Raw genomic sequence first — 12,458 nt, 5'->3', positions numbered from 1 at the left:
CTTTCCAAAAACACCTTCACTCAAGAAGCTCTTGAGAATCAATCTATCGCAGCTCTTCTCATTAGGCAATTCTGTGAATGCTTCGCCGAGTTGTTTAGCACATGCCTGGGGATGATTTCCCATGTAAACCTCTTCTGGATTTGATCTTAATCTATTCTGCATGCAGCTCTCTGTCTGATGCCACCTCTGTCCAGGACAGGCCAACACACATTGTTGGGTGTTCAAATGGAGAAGTCCTTCAAAGATGGCAGAGGTTTAAAAAGTATCACAAAAATCTGAGTCCAAATGCTTAACATTCTTGTGGGCACCGTGAAATATAATGATCTTATGTGTGGAAAGACTGCATTGCGAATGTATTATGCTCTTGTCTAACCAGTTGGGCTAGGTAGTGTGTTTCCATGAAATGTCAGCAAACTATTTCTCTAAAAGATTTTGTTGTTGTAGCTCGGGCTGTTTTAGATTTCACAACGCATTTGTGAACTTGAAAACTCTTACTTTCACTGTACTGTTACAAACTTGACTACCACGACCGTGTGCCGTTGTGTTTTAAACACACTTGTGTAAGTGTTTTATTTGGTCCCTTTCGGGGTGTGCAGGGTTAAACTTAGAGTTAGTTGAGTATTTGCTTTCGAGCGTCTTTCCTGACGTTACTAAGGACCCACTGCGGCTTCCGTCCCAGATGACTCCCTTTTACGTTTCGTTCAGGCAGCTCAATTCAGAGCAGGGCAGTCAGCTAGTACAACCACTGTTGCTCTAAAGAACGGGGTGTGTTTCGCCTGTATGGCTCCATACATACAATGAAGAAAACAGTATTTACAACATCCTGACATTCACATCGTACTCAATGTGGGTCTTTCACTGTATCAGTGACTGCTATGGACACAACTGATATCAAGGTAAAATACTTTTTCTTAGCGAACAGCGCACTTTAGAGTCAATTAGCTGGCTAGTCCGCTCATTTTATGGCCAGTAGCTTAGGCTAGCTAACGATGGATCACCGAACTGTTCAGATAGGGTTACTAGGCTAAGATAGGATAGCGGTCCTCGCTCCTAGCCAGTGTGTCGGCTAGATAACCAGGTTGTTAGCTAACTGGGTTGTTAGCTAACAGAATTAACACCAGATGCACCAAAACGGGGCACTCTCTAAGGAATATGATAGTGATTTAGCTTACTGTTTCCGCACGATAGCATCAGTTCCGTCATTTACTGTCATGTGTTATTTTAATTCAGACAGCTCACTTCTGTTTTTCTAAGTATGTGTTGACGCTAACTAAATTATAACATTAAGTTGTCACTGTCGTATTAGCCGAATGTGATGTCTCTGCTGTTGGTCTGTTAGTTAGCATAGCTGGTTCAAGCAGAGGAAAGATGTTGCTTGATGTGGTAGCGAGCTAACATGACTTGTGAGCTAGCATTAAATGGCCGAACTGTCAAATCTGACAGCTTCTCCATTTGTGAATTATTCTGTAGTATTAAGTCATTCTCTTCACCTTTTAGACATCTTAATAGTTACTTTAACAGTTAATGTGACGACTGTCTGTTGTTCGATTGTCTAGTGTGACTGGCTTTGGTTGTGAAAGCTAATGATAATTAACTAACCAACGCTAAATCAAGGTACCGTTTGATTAGCTAGTTAACCTAGATTAGATTCTTGTCGGCTGTCGCTAGGTAGATCAGTTAGCAGTGAGTGTGTTCAGGATGATTGTCTCAGCAGTTAACTCTGCTCTGGGTTTGTGATTATTTGTTTTTTCCACAACGGTTTTTGAGGGCAACGTATTATCAGGTTTCTTCTTATCACTGACGCGACAAAGTCTTTTCAGGTTACCTTAGAAGCTTTTCCGAATGCTTTTAACTTGGCTTGTTGGCTAACTAGGATAAAAATGTCAACTGACATTATCCTAGCTAACTAGGTAGCATTAGCAAGGGCCCAACCAGGTTAGAGTCGCTGCCGACATATGTCGCGTTGTCCCCCTGAACGAGGTTTAGTAAGTTAACTCGCCACCTGACTGATGTTGATCCTCGGAGACGCACGTTACTAGCGAATGTGAGTTTGTAAACTTTTGTGTGAAGTAGCCCGCTATAGACAGACTTCAGCACAAGTGTTGTCTTATCCTTGTGTTCTCCTCGCATAATTTGTCGGAAAACTGCCTAGAAGGTTTAACTTGGTGACAGACTTGTTTTTCTGCATTATTAACATTCCGTTGCCAACCAAGCTCATGTTGTATCCGCACTGCTACAGGTCCCTGCAGCACCTCACTACCTGCTGTAGACCTTTCAAGGGGCTCTAATCGAAGTTAAAACAGTAGTAAATTATACATATACATAAACAAGTTTCAAGTTGTTTCAGCACACATACATTTACTTCTAACTTGATATTACTGACAAATTTTCAAAACATCTTGTTACAACCTGTTGGATTGTCGGAGCTGTTTGATTTGGAGTCGATGTGCTTTTCCCTGCGCTTTAATAATTCACGTTGGCACTAAGAAGACTCTAATTAATTCAGCTAATGAAATAATCTTATTCTGTCTGCTGTTTAATGTGAAACAAATAGGCCTAAATTATTGTTTGTATAAACACACACTCTGTTTGTATTTTTTATTAATAGTAGAGTGAGCATCTGAAGTCTGGACCTATTTGATACTTCTCTACCTGTGATGCTACTGAACACCAGCAGCAGTAAGCCTTTCATTATCACTGTAGACCTTTCTGCCATGAACCAAGGAGCTGGGGCAGCAGCCTCACTCTCTCATAACTGTCAGCGCTGCTGTACACCCAGCACATCTGGAACTGACTTCAGCGCCTCCCTCACAATCAGCCCTTTGCTCTCAGAAGCCGGTAGACCCAGCAGCATGGGCTGCAACAATTGAAAGCTTTAGTCTGTGCAGACTGAATGGAGAATAGGGTGCTGTTGTAGACCAACTTTAATGTCTTTATTCTTCCAAATTTACACAGAGATGTGTTGACAGCTTCCATTTCGCATATGTTAAGTACTCTGATCAGAGTTTGCCTTGTTCGTTATATAAGCTGATCCTTTGTTGCTATATTTTCTTAATCCCTACTTAGTGTAAACCTGAAACAACCTTGGCTATTTTAACAAAGCCCTGGAGCCTACTCATAAGTGCTGAAACAAAGCTCAGACACACTCATTTAGCACAATTGGGTTTTCCCCCTTTGTTTGATCCTGGGGACATGGCAAAAGCTCCAGTACGCACACAGTGGGTCCCAGTCAGTGATGAGTTCACTTCTCATTTGTACAGAGAGACTGAAAGAGGTCACAGTGCTAAAGCTCTCAGGGACTTTTTTTTGTGTGTGTGTTCAGGCCATTAGAGTAGAGGGTAGGAGTTTGTCTTCACTGTGCTCCGTTAGTGAGAGGGAAGACTTCGGATGGAGAGAGCTGGGAGAACTCACCCTGTCCTACACAGTGGACAGGCAGCCCATGATTCTCATTCACTCACATGTGGGGAAAGACAAAATATGTCTTCCCAGCTTTGAATTTTGTTTACCCAAGTTTTCTGGTTTTGTTTTGTGGTTGCTGTTTTTTAGAGTTTATTTTAAAATACTTTACCTTTGATAAAATATCTTAATCTTGTTGTACTGTAATTTGGGGTGTGTGTGTGTGTGTTTGTGTGTGTGTTTTTCCACTCAAAGAGGGTTTCAATGGCTGGTTGACAGGTTTGTCCGAGAGGTGGATGTGCTGAAACTCTACGGCTCTGGTCAAACCAGTTACCACCCAGTCTCAGTCTGCCTCAGGAGAACCCTGACACTCTAATGAATGAGAACCCTGACACACTAATGAATGAGAACCCTGACACACTAATGAATGAAACTTTACATGACAATGTGTCTTACCTGATGCTAGAAAACAAAAGCGATCTAGTACAAATGAGTTTTAAATTTGCCGTGCAGAGACGATGTGAACCTACCCCCAGTTTAGCTCTGTCCTGCTCTAGCGTGACTGCGTGAAATGTGCTGAAATGAACTGTAAGTTGTGATGACAGACAGTGCTATACGCGGTGATGTCACACATAGCATTACACTGTTTACCTCTCAGTGTCAGGAAATCAGGGACATGCATGCCATGCCAAATGTATGACTTTATTGGCGTTCTTTTGTACAGGTGAAGTCAGGCTGTTGGCAGAGCCATGCGTGAGCCTGCTCTTCAGCTGCGTTACCTCCCCTGTATGAAACAGACCTGTCAGACAGAGCTTCTCCCCCCCATGTCTTATCCCCCCCCCTCTTCAGTGCTGTCAGTTTCACTCCATGCTCAACAAGAGATGAGCGAAGACTAACCCCAGCCCTTCTTTGATTGTCAGATTTCCCAGCGTGGTTCGGAAAGACAATAGGTCAAACGTATCCTGACCTCTTGCCCTTTTCTCAGTGTGGAGTGATGTGACAGGTCTGCCCAAGCCATGCACTGCAGTTTCCATCGTGTGGCACCCTGTGAATGTTCTGATACCTCTCCCTGCAGAACACTGTCATTGTCATCCCAGAGAGTGAGGGAGGGTAAACGTTACTGACAGAGACACAGCCACAGTTTCAGACTGTGCTCTTAAAGCGGCTGTGCCGTGTCTGAGATCACACAAGCATTTTCACCTGGGACTTTGGTTTCTGTCCCTGTCCAATCAAGCGCCTCATCCCCCTGTGCTTTTAATAGCTGAGAGCGTCCGGGACAGTGCACCAAGATGAGACGTCCGCTGTCAGTCACACGGTCATTACACACTCCTGCTCAGCTGGGGTTTTTTTTTGTTCATATTAAGATCTTAGATCTTTTTCTTGACACGTTCTTGCTTCCTGTTTGTCAGTATCCCAGAGCTCACACTGAAGAGTTCTGACAGGTTTTGTTGAATAGGTGTGCCTTGGATGCCAAGGAAATATTTTCCCCTTGAACGCAGTGCTGAAGTTTACAGGCTTGTTTAATCATTAGCCATTTGTGCTGTCTGCTACCCTAACCCTGTCACACCCGAGGCAGTCATACCAGATAAGGGACGCTTATAAATAGCCGCTGTCACGTCACTCACCTACACGCTTATTCTGATAAAGGGAATGTACCTATTCCATTAACACTATGTGTCAGAGTTTGAACATTAAATTGGCTCTGCGAGCGCTGAGTTGCCCTGAGTGTTTTTAGTCTTTGTTTCTGTTGTTTCAGGATGTGAAGCTGTCTGCTGAGGTAGAGCCATTCATCCCACAGAAGAAAGGCCCAGATACCGCTCTCGTCAACATGAGCCTCTCCGGAGAGACAGCAAGTGGGGGCGGAGGCAGCAGCCTGGAGCCCACCCCTATACCCAGTTACCTCATCACCTGCTACCCCTTCGTCCAGGAAAACCAGCCCAGCAGGTACCCCATACCCCTTTTCCACTGACAAGGTGCCGGTGCCTAGTCTCGCGCTGGGGCCGCGCTTTTTCCACTGAAAAAATACTGGTGCCGGTGCCTAATCTAGCACTGGGGCCGCGCTTTTTCCACTGAAAAAATACTGGTGCCGGTGCCGAAATGCTGACTTTGGCACGGCATCACAAAATTGCTGGTCCCAAAAGTTGGAGCTGCAGACGTCAGTGGCTATGCAAATGAGAACCACATGAGAACCAATCAGTTCAACTTGTGTTCGGTTCGTGACGTTCCATAGAGAGGCAAGAGTAACAAAAGAGGTCTGACCGAGGCTAAAGGCTACATGTAGCATGAAAACATGTATATGATTATAAGATGTATGGGCAGCCATTTGTGTCCACATCAAGACGGGTTGTTGTTTACATGTTACATGAACTTAGTCGAACAGTAGAAAAAACTCTCTCGACGGCTCTGGTCGGTGCAAGTAGGTCACTGTACACCTTCATTTAAGCACTTGAATTTTTGAGCTCGTTACAGGTTGGCTGTTTTTGTGAATTTCGCCCCCAGAGCGAAATGTGGTAGGGCGAAATTCCTGAGGTGCTGTGTGGAAGCCTAGCGTAAAAGTAAATTTATAAAATGCAAACAGATGCGTTCTGTCCGCCATTATTTTTTCCCCACAGAAATTACCCTGACTTTTGCTACGTAGTGTTCAGTTCCCAAACCAGTGGAAATGCGGGCCGGTTCTCAAAAGGCACCAAGGCAGAACTGGCTCCACACCGGCACCAGCACCAGCACTGCCCTTGTGGAAAAGAGCTATCATTTGCCTGTGCTGGACCGAGACGCTTCTGATTGCACATCCTGACTCTGCTCTGACTCCTGTGCCTACACAGACGCATACTATACATTAACCAAGAGCAGGACATTGCCTGACTGCTGCACAACTAAGTGGGAAATTTCAGTAGATTATTCTCATTATAATTTGTTTAATTATTCATAAGACATATTTTACCTCGCTCTGGTCTCTCTCTTTAATATATAAAACACAGTCCAAAGCAGTGCCTGGAGGAAGCAGGGAACTTGGTGTGTGGGATTGTTATTCACATATCTTAGGGAAAACCACTCTTTCCATGAACATGATCAGCAGCCACAGAAATAAGGATCCGGGTTCACACACCAAAGTATACTCCAGCAGGGCTTCACTGGCGCTGTTGGGAATCTTTGTTTTCCTAACTGACCCAAATAAAGCTGGGTCTGCTCTGAGCTGTTTGGAGTTTGTCAGTGCAGGGGCCTTACAGAAACTCCACAAACACTTTTCAGTTATTTGAAAGAGATCAGCTCAAGCTTAGACCTAAATAAGAGAACGCCTCACTTCCTGTATCACTCCTCAGCCCTAATATCACAGCTGTCACACACTGCTGGTTTTACACTGCACACTGTCACACACTGCTGGTTTTACACTGCACACTGTCACACACCGCTGGTTTTACACTGCACACTGTCACACACTGCTGGTTTTACTCTGTACACTGTCACACACTGCTGGTTTTACACTGTACACTGTCACACACCGCTGGTTTTACACTGCACACTGTCACACACCGCTGGTTTTACACTGCACACTGTCACACACCGCTGGTTTTACACTGTACACTGTCACACACCGCTGGTTTTACACTGCACACTGTCACACACCGCTGGTTTTACACTGCACACTGTCACACACTGCTGGTTTTACTCTGTACACTGTCACACACTGCTGGTTTTACACTGCACACTGTCACACACCGCTGGTTTTACACTGCACACTGTCACACACCGCTGGTTTTACACTGTACACTGTCACACACCGCTGGTTTTACACTGCACACTGTCACACACCGCTGGTTTTACACTGCACACTGTCACACACCGCTGGTTTTACACTGCACACTGTCACACACCGCTGGTTTTACACTGCACACTGTCACACACCGCTGGTTTTACACTGCACACTGTCACACACCGCTGGTTTTACACTGTACACTGTCACACACCGCTGGTTTTACACTGCACACTGTCACACACCGCTGGTTTTACACTGCACACTGTCACACACCGCTGGTTTTACACTGCACACTGTCACACACCGCTGGTTTTACACTGCACACTGTCACACACCGCTGGTTTTACACTGCACACTGTCACACACCGCTGGTTTTACACTGCACATTATTACACACTGCTGGTTTTACACTGCACACTGTCACACACTGCTGGTTTTACACTGCACACTGTCACACACCGCTGGTTTAAACCATATACTGTCAGACACTACTGGTTATCCAGGAAAAGTCCATGGTTTTGACCAGCCAGTGAAGACTTGAATCTTGCTGTGTTTGTCTTCGGTGATCTGTTCGCCCTTTCCTTCCCATCTGTTTTGAATAGCAGGAAATGACTGCTATAGAACGCTGGCTGTGAACGTGTCTGATAAGTATCAGTGCAGAAAAAAATTCTGCTGTGACTGGATGTGATTCATTCATTTTAGACTTCTCTGTGTTAGCTGTGAATGACATTAGAGATAGACCTATAGCACTTGGCTTTTTGGCATTGGGAAAATAGACAGTGTTTATTTTTTTCCACGCTCACACACTGTGATATCTGAGTATGGATAAAAAGTCTGAAACACTGATGGACTCTTTTCGGTCCAGATGTTATGGGGTTTATGCATAGCAGTTACTGAAGGAAGTACAGTCACACACGGTTCTCCCCATTAAAGAGACCCACACTCTTGTTTTCTCCAGCAGACAACTGCCTGTGTACAACAGTGACCTGCGATGGCAGCAGCCCAGCCCGAACCCAGCAGGGCCGTACCTGGCCTACCCCATCCTCCCCTCGCCTCAGCCACCTGTCTCCAACGACTACACGTACTACCAGATCATGCCAGCCCCCTGCCCCCCCATGGTGGGTTTCTATCCGACCTTCCCCAGCCCCTATGGTGCTCCGGTCCAGGCGGGGGTTGTAAGCCCGGTTTCTGCCGACTGTGGTGACCGTGCTCCGCCTCCAGGCCAGCCTTTTGGAGCAGCCAATCAGAGAGCAAGGGGGATGCCCCGTCCCACTGCTGTGACCAAGGTAAGGCTCTTCCAAATACATGCCTGAGATGAGAGACAAAATTCTAAGACCCCATGCTTCTCCGCAGTGTTCATCATAGCTAGAGACTGCTTCACTCGCTGTCTCATACACTCAACTGAAGTAAACCTTATTTTGCTCAGCAAATGGCTCAGCCAATGAGATCCAAGAGACCTCCAATGCGGAGTGTGGCAGTGCAGAAGGAGGTGTGCTCCTCTGGCCCCGACGGCAGGCCAAAGACTGTGCTCCTGGTGGATGCTGCCCAGCAAACAGGTATGTCAGCTCCCAGACTGATCACCCCCTATTCTCAACCACAGCACTGGCCCAGGTCACAAAATCACCTATGGGTTTTCTCCTGATGTTTTAGTCTTAGTGCACTTAAATGATTGTCCTCACTCGATTATCACTCACCTTACACAACACTCAATACTCACTCATCACACCCAGTACTCACTCATCACACCCAGTACTCACTTCACCCGATACTCACTCACCTTACCCAATGCTCACTTCACCCAATACTCACTTCACCCAATAATCTCTTCACCCAATAATCTCTTCACCCAATAATCTCTTCACCCGATATTTAGCCACAGGGTCCAAAATTAGCACCCACCACTTACCAAATGCGAGTAAAAATCTACATCGGTGAATAAAATAAATTCAGTCGCCGTTGGCGGGTTGCTGAAATAGGCCCACTTCACAACAAACTTTCATCATTACAACACATAGGTTGATTGACTACTCTTCACAGTTCTTTGGTTGAGCCACTGGGTAATTAGTAATTACATTGTTTTTAATGACACTGTATTCAGTGGCGTGGCCAGAAATTTATTTCTGGATGGGCCTCGGCAAAAGTGAGCAGACTTTCACTCACAGTCCATCACTAGTCTACACATTCTATATAACCTACTGCTGAACTGAGTGACAGATCAGACACCTGTGTCGCAACTGTAGCGTACTCAATAACCAAGCCAGTCCAGTTGTCCGTTCTTTGTTTGTACTGAATATGTAGTAAGCCACAAAATACTGCTGCATTTTAGGCTATTCACCAAGCCCACTTTAACCACGCCCACTTTAACCAAGCCCACTGTAACCAAGCCCACACTGTAACCAAGCCCACACTGTAACCAAGCCCACACTGTAACCAAGCCCACACTGTAACCAAGCCCACTGTAACCAAGCCCACTGTAACCAAGCCCACTTTAACGAAGCACACTTTAACCAAGAACACTTTAACCAAGCCCACTGTAACCAAGCCCACTGTAACCAAGCACACACTGTAACCAAGCCCACTGTAACCAAGCCCACTGTAACCAAGCCCACTGTAACCAAGCCCACTGTAACCAGAAGTAGCGTAAAACGTTACCCTAATCCTGCCACAATAAACGCACAATTGATGCTCTCACAACACTAGCTGGGTTTCCACCCAACAATTTAATGTAAATTAACACTTAAACTTCGCATCAAATCTTTGAAATCGCATAAGAAATGTATTCACTGGATAGAGGTGATTAAGCTTAGGTTAAAATGATGCTGGTTGATAGAAACAGGTTTAGTCACATCCACAAGGGGTTTGTTGCGATTTTATCACGTATTTCTGTTAAAGTTGTCCTAGACAAGTTTTAAACCCACACCTGTTCACAGGTCCTCCCGCAATGAAACACGTCCTTATCCGAATTTTCATGAATGTGCTTAAAATATGCAAATGTTTTGGGTGAAAAACCAGCTGCTATCTCCTGTTGAAGGTTTACATCACTGGAACTATGAAGTCAAAACCAAGCTTGTTAATTGGCTAATACAGATGTCAGTCAAACCCATGAAGCATTAAGCTATACAAATAGCTATTTTATTGATGATATTTTAGTTATATTATCAACCAATTTGACAAACAATAATGTATTTTTTTCAGTATTAAATTAAATTAAATAATTCTATCCTAATTCAGGCGGCCTGTGCATCTTTCGGGCGGGGCCTAGGCCCGTCAGGCCCATCCACTGGCTACATGCCTGATCATATCTGATGCAGCTCTATGGCCAGTTGAAAAATATTTTGATTGGTAAATTTTTCCTGTTAACTAGCCATTTGCAGATAGACCAAAAAGTTCATTTTGGACCCTGCTTACCCACCTTACACAATACTCACTTCACCCGATACTCACTCGCTTCACCCGATACTCACTCGCTTCACCCGATACTCACTCACTTCACCCGATACTCACTCACTTCACCCGATACTCACTCACTTCACCCGATACTTACTCGCTCACTTCACCCGATACTTACTCGCTCACTTCACCCGATACTCACTCACTCACTTCACCCGATACTCACTCACTCACTTCACCCGATACTCACTCACTCACTTCACCCGATACTCACTCACTCACTTCACCCGATACTCACTCACTCACTTCACCCGATACTCACTCACTCACTTCACCCGATACTTACTCACTTCACCCGATACTTACTCACTCACTTCACCCGATACTCACTCACTCACTTCACCCGATACTCACTCACTTTACTCAATACTCACTTCACCTGATACTCACTTCACCTTACCCAAAACTCTCTCAGCACTGAAAAGAACAATGGACAAATTGTACTGATAGTGAAGCAGGAAATATGACCTCATTTGGGTGATTAGGCAAAGCAGAGAGGGAAGCCTTGCTCCGTGTGGTGCCATTGTGTTCTGACGGAGTTTTGGCTCTGTGTTCATTGACAGAATAGACCTGACCTGGGATCATATTTTCACAAGCTGTTCATCATTCAGATCTGCTAACGCTATTTTGATCCATATGGAATGCAAGTTAACAGTGAAAGAGGACATTTGGTCAATGTGTTGTATCATTGAACTGTTTTTGATCTTAACCCTTTCATTGTTACTTTATAACTGTGTCTGTCATTCCACAATATCACAGGACAATGTGCCAAATGTCTTTTCTCTTTCCTGTTTAGCTTTGTTTTGTTTTTTTAGCTAGAGTCTGCTTATATATTTATTTAATCAACACTACACATTGAAGCACACAGTTTTTAAGGATGATTTGAATGACATTGCAAAGTTAAAGGAAGAATGAAATGCAGCCATTTTTGACCCAGTTGTGACATTGGAGAGGAGAATGAGTGGAGAAAACAGATCCCAGACCAGTAATGGCTCTCTGTGCCGCTGAGCTATATGTTTCTCTGAGGGGGAAAAAGCCAGCCCTGCTTCAGCTGTTTTGTGGGACTCTGTGCTGGTTAGTCGGGTTTCCGGTCTTGTGTGCGTAACTGCGGTGGAATGTGGAGATTGTGTGGTGTGTGGAGCTGAGGTGGAATGTGGAGTTTCTGGTCAGGCGACACATGCTTGCTGTGTGTGAAAGCCTCGCTGACTGACTGAACGCTGTTGGCTTTGTGCCCCCTGCAGATTTTCCAGGTGAAATATGCAGTAAGTCACTGTCAGACCGGGCAAGTCCTCTGCCCTGGAAAAACAAGCCCCGGCGCAGACGGCCCTCTCACCCGGCCGAGTCGTCCAGCGAGCAGGGGGCCAGCGAGGCCGACATCGACAGCGACAGTGGCTACTGCAGCCCCAAACACAACCAGGCCGCCGCCGGCCTGGCCCGCGCCAGTGACCACGCCACTGCTCCGGTATTCTCACACCACACCACACACACACACAGACACCTACACAGACACCTACACAGACACCTACACAGACACCTACACAGACACCTACACCTACACATGCACCTACACATGCACCTGCACATGCACCTGCACATACACCTGCACATGCACCTGCACCTACACCTACACCTACACATACACCTACACCTACACATACACCTACACCTACACATACACATACACCTACACCTACACATACACCTACACCTACACCTACACATGCACCTGCACCTGCACCTGCACATACACCTGCACATACACATACACATACACATACACATACACATACACCTACACATACACCTACACCTACACCTACACCTACACATACACTTACACCTACACCTACACATACAC

At 45.4% G+C, this 12,458-nt stretch overlaps 1 protein-coding gene across 2 annotated transcripts in view; it reads left to right on the top strand.

Annotated features, from left to right (window-relative positions):
• The first annotated feature begins 776 nt into the window (after positions 1–776).
• secisbp2l (SECIS binding protein 2-like) overlaps positions 777–12,458 on the top strand; it is a 24,442-nt gene continuing 12,760 nt past the window's right edge. The window contains exons 1-5 of one of the 2 annotated variants that reach the window (XM_030764896.1): positions 777–896; positions 5,153–5,340; positions 8,112–8,436; positions 8,577–8,706; positions 11,842–12,062. In XM_030764896.1, coding sequence (XP_030620756.1) covers positions 876–896; positions 5,153–5,340; positions 8,112–8,436; positions 8,577–8,706; positions 11,842–12,062 — 885 coding nt within the window. In that variant the 5' untranslated portion in view covers positions 777–875. Of the gene's footprint in view, positions 897–5,152; positions 5,341–8,108; positions 8,437–8,576; positions 8,707–11,841; positions 12,063–12,458 lie in introns of both variants that reach the window. The other variant, XM_030764895.1, reaches the window with a different exon arrangement.

The sequence above is a fragment of the Chanos chanos genome, chromosome 2 (assembly GCF_902362185.1).
Source record: "Chanos chanos chromosome 2, fChaCha1.1, whole genome shotgun sequence".
In the NCBI taxonomy this organism is placed as follows: domain Eukaryota; kingdom Metazoa; phylum Chordata; class Actinopteri; order Gonorynchiformes; family Chanidae; genus Chanos; species Chanos chanos.
This window is presented reverse-complemented; position numbering and strand designations above follow the sequence as displayed.